This window comes from Xiphias gladius, chromosome 15 (genome assembly GCF_016859285.1).
Source record: "Xiphias gladius isolate SHS-SW01 ecotype Sanya breed wild chromosome 15, ASM1685928v1, whole genome shotgun sequence".
NCBI lineage: Eukaryota > Metazoa > Chordata > Actinopteri > Istiophoriformes > Xiphiidae > Xiphias > Xiphias gladius.
In genome coordinates, this window is record NC_053414.1 from 8,848,325 (window position 1) to 8,869,692 (window position 21,368).

A 21,368-nucleotide genomic window follows, 5' to 3' on the forward strand; every position below is an offset into this window, starting at 1 on the left:
TGATAGATTTAAGCAATTACACCCACATGAGCTTTATTTAATGGGCATTAGGGCTAACGTTGTTGAACCAAAAAATTGCTTATATCTGAGGAAAATCACTCTGGGTCATGTTACAGTTTGCACAAACATTTCCTCTGATTCATTGTCACTGAAGCAGCTTGAGGGCCTCTCAATGCCACCTCCCATTTGAGCACCGGGTGTGTTGTTTCTAGCTTTGACAGAGATATCATTTTCACTAATCCAGATTCAACTTTATCCATGAAAATAAAAACATTTTTGGACAAGACTAATTTGCTGCTTAAAGGCAAATTTCTACAATTTAGGAAACATGTTTGAATGAGGACGAACGAAAGCTTCCTTCAGTGGTGTTTCAGTTTACTTTATTGCAGTAAAGTGGCTATTCAAAAAATCTCTAACCTTTATAACACATTTTTTAAAGAGAGAACACTCATTTAGTGTTTGCAGGATACTGGAGAATTATGCATGCCGAAAATTATTAGATGATTAGGATCTTGCCTTTTTCAGTATCGTGGCAATATTAGCATAAATGCTAACACAAGGGGAAACAGCTACCCAACATGACATCTCTTTTGGAAGCTAATCATAGGAGTCAGTGCATATGATTTTAAGGACAAATGCAAATCCTGTAAGACAGCAGGAACACTCAGTGACCAAAAGTTTTCCAGCTATGTTGACCATTTTGGAAGCTGTGGCACAGCACTCTATTGCTCCTAGTTATGTTAGCTCTGATGCTAACTCCGGGGAAAGTTAGTGTAATCCTATCCCGTTGGTTGGAGCTGACACTAATTCCCTGGGACAGGAGTGTAGCGGTGTGTGATTTAGCGGCGTATGCTAAGTGCTGCTGGAGCTGCAGGCTAGTCTGTGGGCACCAGGGCAGAGAGAGCAGGCTGGGAAAGTACTGACTTGACTAACTGGCCTGATTAGACCGGGTGTGAGATGACATGGATCAGATATACACACTAACCCAGCTGGAAAGACAGATTGGCAGAATTAGGGAAAGAGTAAAAAAAATGAAATACATTAAGAGAAAATGAATAGATATAGATGATTAGCAGACATGGATTCAAAGTTAGAAAATGAGGAGAGTGGATGATGAAGAGATATGGACACAGTAGGTTAATTTTGTTTCCTCCTGGGGTGTTTTGCAACTCTGCTGGACTGTGGTGGTGTAAGAAATTGGCTGAGATGCAATGTAGCATTCGCATCATGGTTTCATTAGCTCTCGTTCAGCCCAAGGCATTTCACACTGCATTTCCTCCACTCATCTGCCTCTCTTAGATCTGCTCACATTATGAAAAGGTAACACCCAATAAGATGAAACTGGGAACAGGAGGTCAGAGTCCTCGGTATTAGACTGGAATTTGGTTAGGATATAGAGTCTAAAGAAATGTTATTTTTCATCTCAGGAAATGTTATTGATTTATGCAGACACTTGTGTGCCTTTAGCAAATTTTGAATGTCTCTCCTCAAACAACCATGAATCGGGTAAAATCAGATTACATTCATTTCAGGGTTATTTTATCCATTAATAACTGGCACTTTACTGTGATCACTGCCTACAGGCATAGATTATGTTCAAATAAAGGCAGACAGTGGAAGAGAGATTTAAGGCATCTTATGAAGCCCGATTAACGGTTTAGCAAAAATGAATTTAGGTTTAACCCTGGTATCCCAATGGTCGCCCACTTTGAAACAGAATTAAGTGATTTTTGTGTAGGACAATAGTGGAGGACAGAAGGGACTGTAAACTCCGAGCCAAAGTTTGTGCATATCTTGTAATCTTTGTTTTTGCACTTGAGACATGCACTAAAGATTAAATTCACATAGTCACATATCTGAGTCAAACTGTTTTTCTCAAAGATAAATACGAGCCAACCTTTGAGAATGCCGGCAGGTCATTTTACAGCATGTAGTGTGATTTTGAAGACATGCTCAGAATACACAAGACTCTTGTGTATGTCATGCTGGTTCAAAATATACACTGTCTATGACGACGTAAAGTAGATTTTTAGATCATTTTACAAAGGTGTGACTCAATTTCTTTCAATGTAGATGGCAAGAAGTGGCAGATCTTGCTTATCTTGTAGGACACAAAAAATGTCTGTATATAATATAATAATATGTTATTCTATTACATACACGAAAATGTAAAATAAATTTAGATACATTTTAAAAAAGAAGCTTCAGTTTTTGCAAAAATTTTATCACTTGGATTAGATAAGATTAGATAGGTGTAATAAGATTTAAGCAGTTTGTAAAATAAGGATAGATCATTATTTTCTACCGTGACAGTTTGTGAACCACCTGTCTCATGTGCCTCATCTGTGCCAGTGACAGGCTGTTGACAGCAGGCAGAAAACTGTCAAGGTACAGATATATTGTTACGGCTGCAGTGTATGATCTTGGCAATGTAAGTTCAGGTTTGAAAATGTTTGGTTTTGTGAAGCACACTGTCACAGTTTCTCCACGAGACAGTTCTTTCATTTTTGGTGTTTGTGTGTGGGTTTTTTTTTTTCAGGGTATGATGGGTGTAGTGGGCTGGATGTTACTCCTACTCTCCCAAGTGATGGTGCCTGTGGCATCCCAGAAGCCTCCAGGGCTCAGTGTGGGTGTGATCATGGGCCAGACCCGCCCTGTTTCCGATCAGGAGCTCCGGCCACCTCGGCGCCCTGATGATGCTCTTGACATCTCCGTGGTAGCACTGAGGATCAATCAGACAGACCCAAAGTCTGTGATTACGCAGGTGAGAAATGCTCTGAACTTTCACCAATACTACTTATACAAATACACATACTGTCTATCAGACACACACACAGACCTCTGTTTGAGACCTGAGTTTCTTTCACTGTGTCCCAAGGTGTGCGAGCTTCTGTCACGCACTCGTCTCCATGGCATTGTGTTTGCCGATGGCACCGACCAGGAGGCCATTGCCCAGATCCTTGATTTCCTCTCCGTTCAGACACAACTTCCAGTTCTGGGAGTCCACGGAGGCTCTTCGATGATAATGGCTGATAAGGTGAGTGACCATGAAACAAACATTGAGTATGTGTGTGTGTGTATGTGTGTGTGTGTTTGCGTGTGGCATGTTAGCAATTATGTGTGTGTGGCACGTTAGCAATGAGGGCAGACACTTGTTTCTTTGACTGACTTGGTATTTCGAAACTCAACCCACCTGAAATGCAGCACACAATTCAACATACCCCACTAGGCTACAGCATGAAAAAACAGAACACAGAAAATCTTTTTTTTTTTTTTAAAGTGTCCACTTTAGAGATACAGGAAGCTGGTGGGGATATGAAATAATGACAAACCACAGCGTTTGATAAGTGTAATCTTTGCCGCAAGTGACTTACTTCAAGCTCATTCCAGTGGATGTTTAACGGATGTTTTTAGGCGGTTCTTTGGGTTTAAAATGAACATGGTTCACTTACTTCAAATATAAACTGTCCGAGGATGTTGTAGTCAGCCTGTTGTAGATTAGAAAATTACACACTGGGAGGATGTGGAAGCTCGTTTGTGCAACCAGAGCTGCTCTTTCAGATTATTTTTTTGTTTAAGTTTAGAGTTGAAACATTGGCAACACTGTAAGTTGGTAGGCAGAATTTAAGTCAGTCTTTGGATCAATGGCTGGTATCACCCTAAGCGATTTTTTTTAATTTTTTTAAATTAAAAATTAAAATTTTTTTTTTTTAAAAGGTTACATAGGCCTAGTGCACATTTAAAAGTACAGTATTCAAAGGGTCAGAAGAAGTCTTTGCATAGAAAATGTAGCATTCGTTGGTACATTGTTTTCATTTTAACAGATGATCAAGCATTGTTTAAATATGTAAGAATGTATTTTCTGCTTGGTCTTAAACTGCGCTATGCAAAGCCTAAAAAAAAAAAGAATTCCTGTTCTGTATGTAGTTGTATCATATCTGTTGCTCAGTGGGATCCGAGAAAAAAATAATTCCTAGTTTTTGAAAGAAAAAAGAGAATATAGCCTTTAAGTTTGGAGTTTTGTTTTATTTTGGCGTGATGCTCAGTGCAAAGTCAGTGATGTACAACTCTTTCTTAGCAGAATTCTCTCTCTGGTACTGGCTCTGTAGACCTCGCTGACTGACAGACAGACTGAAGAAGCTTTGATAAAAACACAACTGAATCTTTAGCTTTTAAATCTCTCAGGGCACAGCAGCCAAAACACAGGAACCAATAACTGCCACAATACACCAGCCTTTTGAAGTGCTAGTTGATGGGGGATGCAGTGTGTGTGTGTGAGAGAAGACACAAGAAAAAGAGACAGACAGAGAGAGGGTGGAAGGTAAGAGAAACAGTGAGAGCTGGCTGAAAGTTGGGAGAGTGGGGTTGCAATGTGAGGGTTACCCGGCTTGAACCGCCTACTGAGTATATAACAGTGACTCTCAAACTTGAGGGTGGGTGTATAGAGCCACTGCAGGGAGGGCGTGGATGACCATGACATACATTTTGTTTTTCCTGCCTTCAATCACTGCTGTGGAAGTGCCATTAAACTCGGTACTTAACCCCTAACTGCTCTGAGTGAAGTGTTGGGTGGCCAACAGTTCAAGAGTGGGGTCATCGCTGGCAGCAGGTGTGAGTGTGAGTGTGTGTAGCGTGTAACTAACCAGCCTGTCCTGTAAATATAAAAGTCTTCCTGCCCGGTTTAATTGAGGGCAAAAGCAGCTCACTGTGGCAGGCAGGTATGGAACCTCAGTGAGTCAGCAAATCATTGAAAAAGCATTGTTGTTAGATTGGTCAGACTGCACCTGCCTGAAGGAAATAGTTCAAATATGTGGGTAAAAGGTGGGAGAGGATATTGATGACTTCCCTCATCTGTATCCTGTGATTTCTTTGGATTAATTGATTAATTGTTTATTCTATTAAATGTCAGAAAAAACTGAAAACTGTCCATCAATCATGTAGAAGACAGTATATGAAAATCAATTGTAGAGAACACATTCACTTTTCTTAGCTGTAATATTGATAGAGAGACACAACTTGAAATAATACACCATTTGCATTATTCTTTTGTAATTTGTACATATGCACACATGTTTTGGAAATGCTCAAGAAAATAGACATTTGTAGAGAAGTGAAGTGGTCACCTTGACATATATGGATTGAATATTAAATTACATATGTGGGTGTGATTTTGAGTTATCAGTGTTCATTGGCTGCTAAGGTGGACTGTGCAAAAAAACAAAACAAAAAACAAACAACTACCTAACACACACACACAAAAAAAAAGGCAATGCAAAGCTTATTTGAGTTCTAAGAAAGACTAAAGATACTCCTTCATTGGAAGAGTGGTGTTAAGAATACTATCATTTGAGATATTGACCTAAACTCTACATGACAGACTAAAGGACTCATTAAGGTATAACAACCAGTCATAGATGCAGGGGACCCCTCTAGTCTGGACTTGGTTCCCTTTCTGCCTAATTATTATTGCCAGAGCTGACTATATCTGACTTCATTAATTACACTGTAGTCCTCTCAAAACCTGGTGGTGTTTGTTTTCATTTTTGAGGGTGTGTGAGCATGTGTTGTACTGTAACACCAGCTGTGCTTTTGTTTTGTTACAGTAAAGGGTTCTATATGTATCTCTGAATAGATGGATAGACTGTAATTGTCTAATTAAAAAGTTATTAAATTATCATAAAGATGGAGAAAAATAAACTGCCCACCGCCATCTCCCAGATCCAAAAGCGATGTCCTGAAATTGCTTGTTGTCTCTGACCAACAGTCCAGAACCTAAAGATATTAAATTTATAGTGATATAAAACAGACAGAACCAGCAAAATGTCACATATTAGAAGCTGCAGCCAGCAAAGGTTTGGGCTTGATTTTTTTTTGCTTGATAAATAATTCAAAGGATTAACTGATTATCATAATTGTTGGCAATTAATTTCCTCTTGATTAACTAATTGATTAATCAATGATTCATTTCAGCAACCAGCCATGATGGTGCACTGTAGCGTGTTTCTGTCTGGACTGGTGACAGCCCCAAAGCAGACAATTACAGAGGTGATGAGGAGTCTCATTGAGGCCGACACATATTTTGTGCTCGGCGCTCATCACAATGACCCTGCTCTATTGTAGCAGTGTCCTCAGCTAAATTAGCTCCTCTCTATGATTTCACTATATGATACACATGTAATCTCCAATAGTGTGAATGGTTGGAATGAAACGGACCAAACCCGACAAACGTATTTTGCTATGAAAAAAAATCTGGCTCCATGTAATTCTTCTGCTGCCATACCTGTTGTCAGTGGTGTGGTGGTAATCTGGAGGATCGAAGAAGAAGAAATCCCAGCGGGCTGGTAACAATTCAGCCTGATTACTGTGGGCTAACAAACAATATTGCGCTTTCTGCAGCCGGACCGAGTAGAGCCCCGTGCTCTCTCTCTCTCCCCATACTCACACATTAACTGTCAATGTCACAATCAAGTCTATAGGGGCTCATCCTGTGGTGCCTTGAGAATCCTGGCTAAGTACAGTAGTTCCTCGCATATCATGTTTTAGATGGAGATCAAAAAACGGAAGAAGACGGTGCAAAGAAAATAAAGAAAAAAAACTTGAGCAGGCAGGCAAGTGCTCTAAAATAATGGATATATGTGGAGGTGGGTAGTGCAAGTGTGAAATGCTTGGTGTTAAAGCAGCATTAAGCTGCCAAAATGCAAACTTGATTATGTCACATTTCAACTAAAGGCTTTCTCCAGTTGTCATTTTTATCAGTAGCTGGCTGCATAGCTGTCACACACTGTCACATAAACAGGAGCAGGCATTGAAGGCATGCCTGAAAACAAGATTGTGGAGACCAGTAACTTACTGCTAGGACTCGTCAGGTTTTAGAAAAGGACAGTTTTATTTGTAAAGATTTTCTTGAGTTTACTCAGCTTGTGTCTTCCGAGCTCAGGTGCAATCCGAGTGTTTTTCCCAGAGACTGGAGTATTTTTCAGCTGCTTATCAACTGGGGAAAAATGTGTTCATTTCAAGTGGTGTCAAACACAGTGTTTTATTGTTTAGTTGTGGGTGGTGTGGTTCCAATTACCAGGGCTGCACTTGAGCTTTTTGTTGCCGTAGTTGAGGTTTTACTTTGGGTTCCGCTTATTAACTAACCTATCATTTGAGATCAAATTCACCAATATGTGTGGTTTTTATAATAATTCAGTAACAATTGTAATATGTATATTTGTAATTAATATATTATCGTATATAATATATTAAGGAAAAGCTTTGCGCCAGGGGGATCCTGTAGCAGTTGCCCCCAGATACACCCCCCCACCCACCATCCCCCAAACAAAAACAAAACAAAACACCAGTACCCTAGATGGTTTCTCCACACCCTCATTTTAACTCGTGGACCGAAATTAAATCTCATCCGCTGCCTGCTGCAAACAAACCGCAGTTCACATGAAGTAGACCCCAGACCCCCACATAAACAGCTTTCACAGATGTTTAACATGAACAGTGTGTGCAAATGTCCTCAGATGACTTACACATGCTCACACACAGGAATACATGCTCAGGAATACATTAACAAGATAACGTCTGCATAAGTTACCTTTGTTTATTATATGTGATTTAGGACAAAACATTGAAACCCTGGAAAACTTGCTGACACTAATATTGCTTTTGCATTCCAGTGTTTGTTTTTGCCTACACTCTTCTCCCTGTACCTCTGCCAGAATTGGCAATGTTCAAAATAAATTCTACCCCAATTGGTTCAGCTCTAACAAATCAAATAATCGTCCATTTTGTTTGCCAAACCCATTTTTTTTTTCCCCTAAATGAAAACAAATGGATCAATGTTGCAACAGGTCCTCTCTCCCTGTCTCTCTCTGTCTCTGCCTCCTCATCATTCCATATAATGCATGTCAGTGTGGAACAGTCAGAAATAATCTGCGGGAAGTGCCATGGTGTGCTGTGAGAAGGGAGGCGTGTTTAGGGAACACGGAATTGATGGGGAGAAAGGGCATGTGTACGCCCAGGAGAGGAACCGGATTAGTTTGGAATGTTGTACTGCCATTACAGAGGGACCGCTTTGGGAAATATGAAATGTTGCTGGCTTTCCCTCACCCCCATATGTGTTCACTCATTTTCCTTTTTCATCTTTTCTTTTGACTTCGTTCTTCTTGGTGTGTGGGGGATAGAGGGTGGGGCTTGGGGGTCACACTGTGTAGCATAAGAACACGAACATGCTGAAATGGAAGGTTGTGAATTAAACATGCATGTTCTTTCTGCTTTGCTCTGCCACTGTGGTGGGATGCTGCTGTTGGTGTCTGCGTATTTGCGTGCGTGCATGTGCACATATGTGTGTGCACTTGACTGTATGTGTCCCAGCCTGGGATGTCCCATATCAGTAGGAGCCATTCGGCCAGGTTCTCTGCTGAGTCGCTTTAATATTTAACACCTGCTATTCTCACCTGCTGTCACTTACAGAATATACACTGCTGTGTCATTCACAGCCTAAGTCCTTCCCCAGTTTCCCATCTAATTTTTTCTCTTGTTCTCTAGCTTTTACTTTCTTCGTGTCTCCATTTCTCCACCAGCCCTGAGCGTCTGTCTTATGTTCATCTCCTGTTTCCCTCTTTCTCCTTCTCCACTGCCACCCAGTCCTTCTTTTCTGTCTTTTTATTTTGTCATGTCTTTCAGTCTTCTCGTGTCTTCCCGCTCTTGCATCCACGGTTGTTATTCTCTGGTAGCTCGGGCTGTGAGAGGAACAGCCAGCTATGTTAGACGGCTTTGGGAAATCTTGCTAGCCTTGAACCCCTGTGAATCAAGATTGGATGATGGGTTTTTGTGTGTGTGTGTGTGTGTGTGTGTGTGTGTGTGTGTGTGTGTGTGTGTGTGTGTGTGTGTGTGTGTGTGTGTGTGTGACTAAACCAGACTACAGCATTTAGTTCTGTTCTGCTGGCTGCTAAGGTTCTCTGGCTGCGTTTACACCACAGATTTTGATGCCCAGTTCCTTCCAGCTTTGCTGGGCAGCACACAACTGGAAGCTGTGAAGCTGACAGATTAATATCCTTGTCTCAGAACTACCAACTCCAACAACCTCCGCACTAAGATGGGCAATTTTGAAATGCTGTTAATGTGTAAAAATGACGTACAGTATGTCCACACTAGCGTTTTCAGGTTGCTTTTGTAGTGGTCCTCATCCAGACTAAAATGCCGGAAAAATAGGAAAAAACGGTTAATTCTCTATTTCATTGTCTTATTTTGGTCGACAAACAAAACTGCGATTCACAGTCAACATCTGGCTAAGCAGCAGGACACACACAGCCTGATTACTCTGCTGAATCACAGCTGCTTAAAACATTCTCTGATCACTTATGCTGTGTTTCATGCAGCCGAATTTACGATGTAGTTGTCCTCATTTATATATTTTTCTAATTCTATTGTGTGAGAACTGAACACACAGAAAATAGTGTTTTCATAGCGGGTCAAATAACCAGGAACTGCTGTGCTGCTGGGCTGCAATGTCACTCAAATCAAATTCAGATATCAAATATCAGATATCATCAAATTTTTTTTATGATTTTGGAGTCATCTTGCATGATCAACATAAATGTAGCTTAAACTAATAGTTTGACATTTTCAAAGAAAGCCTATTTGCTTTCTGGTGGATGAATTAGATGAAAAGATCGATACCATTCTCATATCTGTCGATGGCAATATCTTGTTTGCTGAATTTGTACAAAAACCAAAGTGTAAAAATGACAAACTTGTGTTTTTATGTTGGGTTACATGCAAGACTATTTCTTGGCCAGGTGCAGTGACTTTCTTGAGACCTGTTCATGTTCCTCCAGTCCATTTTTTTGTACAAATTAAACAAATTATATATAAAGTGTTTATTATTAAGCTATAGATATTCTAACTCTTGGCAAGAAAACATGAGCGTATTTCCAAAAATATTTAACTATTTCTTTAACAATAACATCTACAATATATCGGATGACTGGCGATATTGAAATTTAAGATAGTTCAGTTTAGTGATATCAAACATGTTGGTTTAGTGTAGACAGTAGGCCAAAATGGAAAGAAACATACTTTCTCTCCATCTGTTTTTTTGGAGCACCTTCATGTATATCGAGGGGGCTAAAAAATACACACTTAAAAACTGACCTATGGTGCAGGTCATTCAATGGTTACCCTTAAAAACAAACCTGCATAATACTATGTATATGAATATCGCATAGACTTGATGAACAAACATTGACTTAACCTAAATGCACAATGAAATCGCCATCTGCAGTGGAAGGACACATCTGCCAAGTAAGCTCTCAGCTAACTGGTATAGTACATCAAACAGCATCATTTATGTTTAATATTTTTCATCATCCTCTACAAAAAAATGTATAAAATGTAATAAAATAACATAAAATAAAACAAATTAGAAAAGTAGATAGCGCCACCAAAGGGCTACAACGCTTGGAAGACGCTGGATTTTAGTTGTTTAACAACACAACTTAAAACCAACAAACTATCAACGTAAGCAGTTGTCAGTATTCTATGTCAAATTGACGTTGGCATTAAACGTCTTTCTGACACTGGATTTTGGTCACTCGATGTCACAACCTACATCCAATTAAATATCAACGTCAAATGACGTTGATGGCCAGCTGCGTGCCTTCTGGGCTGTTACAGTGTTTGCTCTTGTCAGTGGCTGGCAGATAATAAACTTGATCCCCAGCTGTTACCTACCAATTCAACTCTGATGAAAAGATCTTTAGCTCAAACTATCTCAATTGTGCATTAGGATGCATCAGTAAATACCACATCTACTTAAAAATGTGTTAAATAAGCATTCAACCAACTGACAGATTACTGACTAGACCTCACAGCTTTAAAAAGATCAATGTGGGAGATAGCTTCTCAAAATAATTAAACAAATTGAAGTTAAATACATGTTTGTGTCTCTCCTTCGACTAAATTACTGCACTGAAAAGATAAAAAAAAATATCCTGCATTTTAAGGATATGATTGTGAGCTACTGAGTGCCAAAAAAAATACAAATTCAAGCAGAATGCAACTGAGGAACGGCAGTAAGATAACAAAAACCCTGTGAGAATAATTCTGTTATTGCATTTCTGGTCTTTTGGTTTGCGTTGTGGTTTCATGGGTCTGAATGCAGAGCCCCAGTTACACACATTTATATTTGCTGCAATCATTTTTGCTGCTATCACTGATGAGGTTTTCAATGTTGTAGTACTATAGCTATTAATAAAATGTTGATGATAAAAAAGACAAAATCTGGGAAGAAAAAAGTAGTTACATGTTTCTCCACACTCTGCCCAGGGCAACAGAGGGAGATCCCGTTTTTCTTTTCTGGGAAAACTATAGATGTAGACAGTGTACAAAAATTGTTTTGCATTGTATCTGAATATTGCTGAATGGAGGATGAGAGAACAGCAACACTTCTGCTTTAAAAAAGCTGCTTTAGGCTCCAGGCAAAAATCGCACCACTATGCCCCCACTCTGCACATACCCAATAGCACATTAATGCTTTAAGGGGAAAAAAAATTTGCATCTAATAATGTGGACATGAAGTCAACCAAATCCATTAAAGTTGTTACCCATGTAGTGCCTTTTATAGTCCCAGAGACAGTTTACCTACACAAAGAGCCTGTCCCTCAGTGCCTGTGTGTAGCAGTGATCATTGTACGAGCGATTATCAAGACCAGGCCAATTTGCAAAATGAGTGTATTTACCTTGCTGTCAGTATAAGCCCCTAATCATGTCCACCTATAGAAAGCATGCATTTATGCTCGGCTGGCAAGTACACACATTAATGCATATTTGCAACCAAATGTAGCCACCAAACAATGGCTGCTTTAAATGCATTGGGGTTGGTTCAGGCGGAGAAACTAAAATCCCCATTGTGTGTAATCCATTTCTAGCAATTACAACAATATCAAACAACCAGTTATGTTGCTGACCATACACAATCAGTGGTAGGCTACTAAAACATGCACATCCTTACATTACTGAGTTGTTAATTGCTTTAAGGCCTGGTCGGACCAGCATTTAAATTGGTAAAACTCCGAAAGTCCAAAATGAAGGATATGCTTATTAGCTTATTAGCTGTGTGCAATTATTCACTTTTAGTTAACCTCATCTGTTGAAGTATGGACCGCTCCGCAAAAGAGCAATGGTTTGCAGACTGTAATGAGACAGGAATCAATGTATGAAAGAGGATCTGAGAGCTATTCAGGGTTTGAACGGTCATAAAAAATTTAAAAATAGCTATTTCCAGGCCTGGAGGAGTTTTGGAAAAATAAACAAACCCAGAATCCTTTGCTTCCCAAATGCCTGTTTAATAGAGTATATGTGGTTCAGTTAAGATCGAGAAAAATTTACTTTGGTTAAACAATACTTTAGTGTTCGGGCAGATCAGTTAGATCACTCGACATCAGAGTCCGACCTGAGTTGCAGCTTGTAGTTTGACGTGATGTAAATTCCCGCAATGCCAAGAAAATGCTGATTTAATAATGTCTGGCTTCATTTGGACAAGTGTAAGGCAGGTCTGGAGAAAGACCAGGACCTGTGGTGTGCATAATGTGGACTCTGTAGTAATATGTTAGACATTTAAAACATGGGAGGGGCAGCGCTAGCTAGCCATGCTAAAGGAGCTACGCACCGGGCGGATGCTGCTGCGTGTGAATCAACCCCATCACTGGCTTTCTCACCCAACGTGACACGCACTGCCAGCTGGAGTGCTTCCCTCTCGTCCACCATCAAACGAGGGACCATTTTGGGAGCTGTGTCCGGAAACAAAGCTGCAGAGGTACCGTGGGCGCTAAAGGTGGCTAGTTCTCACTATTCCTAAGTCATGTGAAAACACACGCAAGCTTTTTCAGGCCATGTTCCCTGACCAGCAAGAGTTCTCAGGGTTTTACACATTTTATTCTGCGAACATCTTACTGGTGTGTCAGGGATACTTAAATAAATGTTTATTTTGTATCAAACCACATAGCTTGTCATTAATTTTTATTCTTGTGGATTTTTATTCTTATTTTTCATGTTTACACATGTCTGGTTGGTTTTTTCTTTTAGTTATCTTTAAAGAAAGTTGTAAGCCACCCATTGTAACACTAACCGCTATCCCTTTGCACTGGTGTTGGATTAACAACCCACCAAAAAAAAACAAAAAACAGCCTATGGTAACACTCTCAGCATCATAGTGAGTTGGTTTATGTTGACACTGGCCAGGCAGCTGGAGCAAAAATACTGTCAGTCACCACTGATATACAAGAGCTCAGTCTTTATGGTTCTGGCTAACGGTGCTGCTGCCTAGTCACAACAGCCTAAGCCTCTGCTTTCTTGCCACAGTAGTGAGTCTGGCTCACACAAGTCAGCTTTGACACTGACAACCAGTGGCGTTCATGGGGGCAGAAATGGTTTGCCCTTTTTCCTCTTGGGTGCAAATTGCCCTTTTCAACTGGCACTCAAAAGTTTTCAGGCACTGCCCTGGCCCTTTCATAGGGCATGACCCTCTTCGGCTCAGTTGAGTTAGAGTTAAGGCTTTTATTTATTTTTTTTGTGTGTCCATGCCCCTGGAAACTGCCTCAGCAAGACACTGCTTACAACATATTATTAAATGTGAAAAAATCCATATTATCATCTGTGTGCTTATAGCGGGAAGTCATTTTGGCTGTCCGAAATGCCGATGTCAACTCGAGTGCCCTTAGTTCGTCAGAGTTGGAGGGAAGGAAACAAATCTTATCACCCAAAAAAATTCACCCTGTAGCTCTTTCACCATCAACTGAAGTCAAAATATATCACTGGATTTTAACTACTCTGCTACATCTGGCCACAGTGATAACAGGCAAATGATGTGTCACTTCTTTGATTTATACAGTATAAAGCAATAGGGTTGAAGTCAGAAAAATATTACTGGCACTGCGGGTAACCAGTTTCTGTTATGTTTACTGTCACTATAAAATCCAGTACCACTTAATGCTTCGTCACAGGCATGCTAAGTGTTGTGGCTTTAATTTTTATTTTATTTTAAGCTGCATGGCACCATTCAATTATCCCAGGGGTATAGAAACTCTGAATCAGAGACGGACCAAACTCTAAGAACAGAGGAGAGGAGGTTAATACCGAATACTGCTGATGGATTATCAATGCAATGACACTGTGCTCACTTATGTCAAGAACTAGAGGATAATTGATGTACTTGAACTATAGCCATCCTGAGAGTTACAAGCCTGGATTGGGAAGGAAGTGTCTGGCCCTGTAACAGATGTCCAGACTCAATATGAGGTGGATGATGAGATGCCAACACCAAAACAGTCAACATCACTTGAATCCATGTGTAACTTTATTTTATGACTCATTATCTAAGTGTGTTTTGTCCTAGCATAGTAATTGTCACATAAAACGGGATATTTCTTGCTTAAATTCCTTTGGTTGACAGTGTAGCAGTACTTGTCCAACTGTCTGTTTGTGTGCCTCTGTGTTCTGTTTATCTGCCTGTGCTGGCAGTGAGTCTCAGTTATTGTTGTGTGCTTGTTGGAAACGGCTGCAGAAGATGTCAGCCTCTCCTCAGCAGAGTTGCTGCAGCTGCTTAGCATACATCACGGGCTGTGTTGGTGTGTCCTGTTGTCTGTCTGTGCTGTGTGATGGAACAGCAGGATGTCGCTATCAGCCAACAGGTCCCTCTGTCTCGCACACAGGTAGAGAATTACCCTACCTGGACCTACTGTCTTTGCACCTCTGTTTTTTGTGAGTGTTTATGAAAAAGTGTGTGCGCGTGAGTGTTGACGAATCACTGTCAGCAGTCATCTCTACTCAACCTCAAACGCACCGCTCTACGGCAGTGGTCCCACACAGACCAGCCTTCTATATTATTAAATCTTACTTAATTTTTTCCCCTCCTTTCACCATCTCTCACACACTCTCCCTCACACAATCTACGCTTTCCAGATTTTCCCCCTACATCACTCTCTCATTTCCTTTTATTTTTCAGTCAGCCTCCATGTTTTTTACTCCTTCCCTCTCTTCCCGCCACCTCTTGCCAACCTTTTCCCCTTTCCTTTTCTCTTGTCATCCCCCCCTGCTCTCCTCCTTCTCTCACGCCCCAGTTGGGGAGTACAATGAGATGGCAATGGCAGGGTTGTGGTGTGTGTGTGCTTGTGTTTGTCTGTGTGATGTCAAACTACAGCAGATCTATAGTAGCTCTCTCTTCTTTAATCCATGTGCTCACAGACCACACTGCTATTTTAAGATTCTATAAACCTTTTCAAAGAAGCTTCAAGGGGAAAGCTTGTCCATGTACTGTGTACCGAGTCTGTGTGTGTTTGGGGAAAAAAGAGTCTTTGGAGGAGAGAATGTTTAGGTATGTTTGCGTACATGTGTTTATTTTCCTGTCAGACAGCTGATAACACAACCAGCAGTTACCAGTTATGTGGTTCATGTCAAAACTAATCACATAGCCATGAATTTAAAGTTTATCTTTGATATAGCAGATTTGTATAGCGGAAAACAAAAGTCCCCTTTGACTTCACAGTTTTGAATTTTAATCTGTTTGCTCCTTATAAAATTTGCTCCGCTATTCCCAGCTCTCACATGCACCTTTGCCTTTCTGCTGGGTCACATAAATGTGAGAATCTCAAGGATTAATCAAGTTGAATATTTAGAAACACAGCCGATGCCATGTTAATAAAACAGGGAAGATCTCAGGACAATAAACAGACAATAAACCTGGCAGTAAAACCGGCTCAAAGTATATTGCAAGCTCATTATTGCCACAGCAATATAATATCTCCAGTCTTGAACTGACTGATATCTTGTCTTCCATCATATGTAAATGTGTTACTGGCACAGAGGAGCAGGAGTCTAGATGTAGTGGCACTTGGGCCACCATTTCTAAGTCATTTGCCCCTTTAACCTTAGAAAACACAAGCAGAGAAGCAAGCCCTGGCTCTGTGCATGCACCTGGACTCCTAGGAGGGAAAGGTGTGAAAAAGGAAAAATTTTCACTTCACTTTTTATATTCAGTGGACTGCTGAAAAACATCAGGAGACAGTCATGGTCATGACAGAAATGTACTTTTCTGACCTCACCTTCAAGAGCTGCAAAAAAACCCCACGGCTCCAACAAGCCCTCAGATGGATGATCTTCTGTCTCTTGGTTAACTGCTTAGTTAAGGTTATAGATGATGGCAAATGAATTATTCTTAAAGCAGCACTGACTGAGCTTTTTTACTGCTTGTGGGCAGCTGAAGAAGCTTTAAACACAACACCGATATACTAGCACCCTAATAAAGTTCTTTTGGAAAACGTTATAGCAAACAGTCGCCTCTTCACACATCCAGCAGGCAAGGAACAACATTAGCATTCATTTGTATTCATGTTTGTGGCAACCCGACAAATATAAGTCCAATATTTACTTTCCTTTAAGCTCTGTTTATACGTCTACCAATTCCTGAGGGAAACATCTGGCTCTTTAGCTTGCTTAATCCACCACTATGCTCAGCAGCCAGGTGCTTTGTCTTTCGGAGGTTTGGTGTTGGGCAAGTAGTGTACAGTCGGTTGATAATAGCTGTTTTTGCTGAAAACAGCTGCCCGCTGCAGCTGGAAATAAGGTTAATGACAGCGGTGAGAGTGAACCAAAACCGTGACGTTGCAGGGCGTAGAACCAAAACAATGAGCTCAAAGATGCTAAAACGTTCCCTAGAGCTGAGGGTAACTGCAGAGTTGTGGCGATAGCGCTCTGTGGATTTGCCATTATAAGTGATCCTATCACATTACACAGAGTGACCTGACCCATTGTTAATATAAAAATATGGATTACAATTGCAGCTTTCAGAAAATTGTATCGTTAAGAAGATTGCCACCAATGTTATCTGTTAGTTCTCAGTTTTTAGTCCTTCCGCAGTGGTGGAAGAAGTTTTCAGATCCTTTATTAAAGTAAAAGAAACCATATTATAATGTTGAAACACTGAGTAAAAGTTCTGCATTCAACATGTCACTTGACAAATAAAATGTATGCAAGTATTGTTGGCGTAATGTACTTAAAGCAAAAAGGTAAAAAGTACTAATTTTACGGGTTAGCTACTGTCAGTGCTTTACAGTATTTATTATAACTGGTACATTAACATGTACGGAGCATTTTACTGTTGTAGCTGGTCCAGGTTTCACATACTGTTATCTTATCGAATCTATAATAAATATTGTGACATTATATCATATTTTGTAAGCTGACCATGCAGTATGTTTTTAAATAACACATCACATTCATTTATGAGACACCACAAAGTAAAAATACACTTTTTTCCCCCCACACACACATCTGGGTTTCAGAATCTTGCTTAGAGTCCTCAACATGTGGACAGAAGGAGCAAGGGATAGAACCGACCCTGTGATTGACAGTCAACCCACTCTGCAGCTGTTTGAAATGACATGAACGTGTAATGTAACTTGTGACTCCAGCCATCAGAGATATCTAAAACGCACGATATTTGCCTCGGAAATGTGGTGGTGCAGTCTTAAAAAGTAGCAGCAAATGGAAAAAAATTACACTACTTGGTTGTACTCCACCCCTGCTGCGTTAGCACTGAACATAAACGTACGCTGTTCAAAGTTGTTTAAACAAATGGCCAGTGCCTCCTCCTTCCTCACACTGGCACCAGTGTATGCCCTACAGCTGTCCCCAACGTTTTCTTTCACTGGAACGTTCTGCCTTCCTGAACTGCTTTGAGTGCTTTCTTTTTTAATAGAGACTGTTTCCTACATGAAATCGACAGCCTGTCCCTCAACATTATCCCCACAAGCCTCCTTAAGGGGTTTCTTGATATTGTTGGCCCAAGTGTCATCTCCACTGTAAATAGCTCTATGGCCACTGGGGCTGATCCATCCTGTTTCATACATGTAATGGGCCTTACTCTTGTAAAAATGATCATTTTCAGCAGCTTCAGATCCCATCTCCAAATTGCTGTTTTTGTGCATATTACAGCCTGTCTCTTTGTTTTTGAATGGTAACAACATATAAGTATTGTTTCAGGAGTTGAAATCAGAGCTAAAAGAGAGTGATTATTGGACTTAGATTCAATCAGGACTCCAAAAAAATGATGATGTGGCTCTGTAACTGCTGGACATGTAAATAATCAAATATAAAAGGTTATGACATGTTACTGTTGTGTTCAAAACTTATTTCCACTGCCCCCAAGTGGACAAAACAATCAGCTGTTGCAGGTCTAAAAGCACATCTACTACTCCTCCAATCACTGAAAAACACAGAATCTATTAACACACAAATACTTTTAATTTCAAAAGTTAAACTGCTGGACACAAGATGTCCTCTATTTCACTGAAAAGTCTCATTGTATGTCCACTGGAGGTTTTGTTATTCCACATCACTTTTGTGTAAGTCGTATACTGGAACATGATTAGCCCCCAAAGTACTTGTCACAGAATCATGCTTCTAGGTACATGCGTTAAACTCGGATTTAAATTGAGCACAGAGAAACTTTCCCTATTCAGCAGATTAATGTGAAAACAGCCTTCTAGTGGCAAACTGCCCGCATACAGTACATCATTCTGCACAATGAAAGTCAAACCTCCAAGTGAATTAACCGTATGCAGAATAGATTTTTGAGTGGAGGGGGACTTCGATTTACACTTTATCATCTTGAGGAAATGCATCGTCTGCATTTGACCTATAAAACTTTTTTTTTTTTTTTAGGAGCAGTGGCCAGGTACAGCACAGCATCTAGAGCCCATCTCCAGTTCTGAGGCCACTGCCCCTTATCTCCTCCCCACCGGATTACTGTAACTCCTTGCACAAATGGATCTATCTTTCCGGTATTCAGCTAGAATATTAAATTGCTGCCAGGCTTACAATTCCATGCAGCAAGGTAGACCACATTTCCCTACTGGCATGTCGTCATCTTTCCCCTGTGCTGCCATAGCACAAATGTGGTGTGTAAGGTCTGGCCCCCTGCAAGACTAAAATTCTGTTGTTTGTTATTGAGTCTCTGAATGGGTTTTCCCCCCTTTAGATTTCAGCTTATACTGTTCATCTAGAGGTTTGAGTTCATGTCACTTGGGGCCCTTTAATTTTCCTGACTCCTAGGAGGAGTGCAGCTATACTGTTACTTTGCATAGATCATTGAAACCTTCTGTTTTATTTAGGAATTTCGTTGATCTGCGGAGTGTTTCTTCACATTAGCGGTAGATTTACTTCCTCTAGAGCGTTGCTGTTTACATACCACAGACCCTGCCTATCCGAACAAAGAACCTAATAGCCTTTTATGTCACAGTAGTGACAACTCTTCGACATATGGGTTATCTCTTATTTCTAAGGCTCGGTTGTGATTGTGATGGCAATGATAGTGATTTCAAAGATGATGATGACTATGCCGACAGTGATGATGATAGCGATGAGAATGAAGCGTATGATGACGAGTAGTGGAGTTTCGGTTAAACTAGAGAGCCCCTTTTTACAATATCTCTGATGCAGGGAAATGGAATGCGACAATTATCACAGCAGCACTCAGGTCATTTTCTGTAATTAAATTTTTTATTAAAAAGCATTTTATATGTCTCTGTGCAATATTCATATTATATGGAAACATACTAATGAACAGTAAACATAGGTACTGAGGAATAACATCTACATTAATAATTTAAACATCTCATCTATAATTAAAGTGGCTCATCCTTGAAAACCAAAGCTGTTTGCTGCAGTGTTTATTTGCATTGTCTGATTTACATGCAAAATGTTACTAATCATGTAGAATTTCCTTTAATTTCAGGGTTATTGTTTGAATATATTCCCTGTGATTCGATTCAGGAAGCATTTGTTTTTGTGTTAACATGTGCTCAGTATTGCAGATGAAAAAACAGCATTACCAAGAGTGTCATTTTTGGGGGAACAAGAACAACAACAAGTAAGTTGGTAGACAGTGATGTGGGGTTTTCATGGGAATTCAAATCAAGACAAACAATTACAACCAAATATCCAATAAACATCAGGCCACAGTGAATACCTATTTGTACAATCTTTTTTCACCAGTTATTTCATATTACAGATACATTTGGAGTTAACACAGAAACATGCATTTGTCCACATGCCTGCGTGGCATGAGGCACTAAACTGAAACACCCTAGGAGCATATGGAAAATGCCAGAAAAAGCTGGCCATGAACTGAACCAAGGTTGAACTGTAAGGCTGCAATGCCGACCACTGAGCTGACACCCCACCTAGAGATCTTTATCCCTGCAAAATGCCACAATTCTTGGACGGAGCCGTTAGTGAGGTTTGATTTATCAACTTAGTAAGCACTCACTGGTTTGTCTTTATGATTGTTAATAGGGGGTATTATCGGTGGGGGGAGGTTACAGATTTTGTGTGTGGGTAAAGTGATTGGCTAACTAATCTGCTGACAGGCACATTGAGCTTACCACTATTTGTCTTAGCTAATATTTCCAGTTGGATCACTGGTCGCTGAATGCATTGTGATGGATGGGCTAATGACTTAAGGTACCCTGTGCAGTTTTTGACCACTAGATACACTGTTGACAAAGGAAATTCTCTCTACGTGTTTGCTAGGCCTCAAGGATAGACAGCACGTTTAGGTGAGGAAAGCTGATTGTAAACATAGTTTATGTTTGTTTAGAAGTAAACTCCACAGGGGACTGTTAAAGCAGCAAGACTGTAAGCACTTTATCTTTGTTAAAGTGTTGGATTTAAGATTTGTGACGAGTTTACACTGAAACATTTTCTTGAGCTCGGTCTTGCCAACAGGCAGCTGATCAATCAATAGTGTGTATACTGTATGCAAAGAGTAGATAGAGTTAAAACGCTGTTAGTCTTTTTTATGCAATAGCTTATGAGTGGTCTATTTGAAGTAACCCTAACCTAATGTAATGCAATAGTTAAGCTTAACTATATTAATCCCTGAAAAGGGGAGGAAAACTGAATAAAACCCATACAGGAAATCGGCATGTGTCTGTATAGCCCATGTCAGCAGGCACTGTTTGCGAACCATTAACTACCTGACTTATCATGTAGCTACCTGAAACAAGGATAGGTGGCAGGGTAAAAGTTTTGTAATTCTTGATACCTTTGCAGAGCTGCTGCTGATAAACTCACTCACCGTAATTGGTATGTGAACAAAGGGATGCATTCTCCAGAGCAAATACTCCCTATAGGTAGAGTACTACCTCACAACTTTTCAATTGTCTAATAAGACAGTTACTGCGACAGGAATACCACCCAATCAATCGTAGTTAGGGAAGTGTTTGACAAAGTTGCAGCTCTTGAGGGACCAGTAGCTATCGCTGCTTCACTCTCTCTAACATCAATCATCTCTCGAGTGCAAACAAGTGTAAAATGCC

At 40.2% G+C, this 21,368-nt stretch overlaps 1 protein-coding gene across 1 annotated transcript in view; it reads left to right on the top strand.

Annotated features, from left to right (window-relative positions):
* grin2ab (glutamate receptor, ionotropic, N-methyl D-aspartate 2A, b) overlaps window positions 1–21,368 on the top strand; it is an 88,362-nt gene that overhangs the window by 18,312 nt on the left and 48,682 nt on the right. The window contains exons 2-3 of the mRNA XM_040146461.1: window positions 2,540–2,764; window positions 2,879–3,037. Of these exons, the coding sequence (XP_040002395.1) occupies window positions 2,543–2,764; window positions 2,879–3,037 (381 nt within the window). The 5' untranslated portion in view covers window positions 2,540–2,542. The remainder of the gene's footprint in view (window positions 1–2,539; window positions 2,765–2,878; window positions 3,038–21,368) is intronic.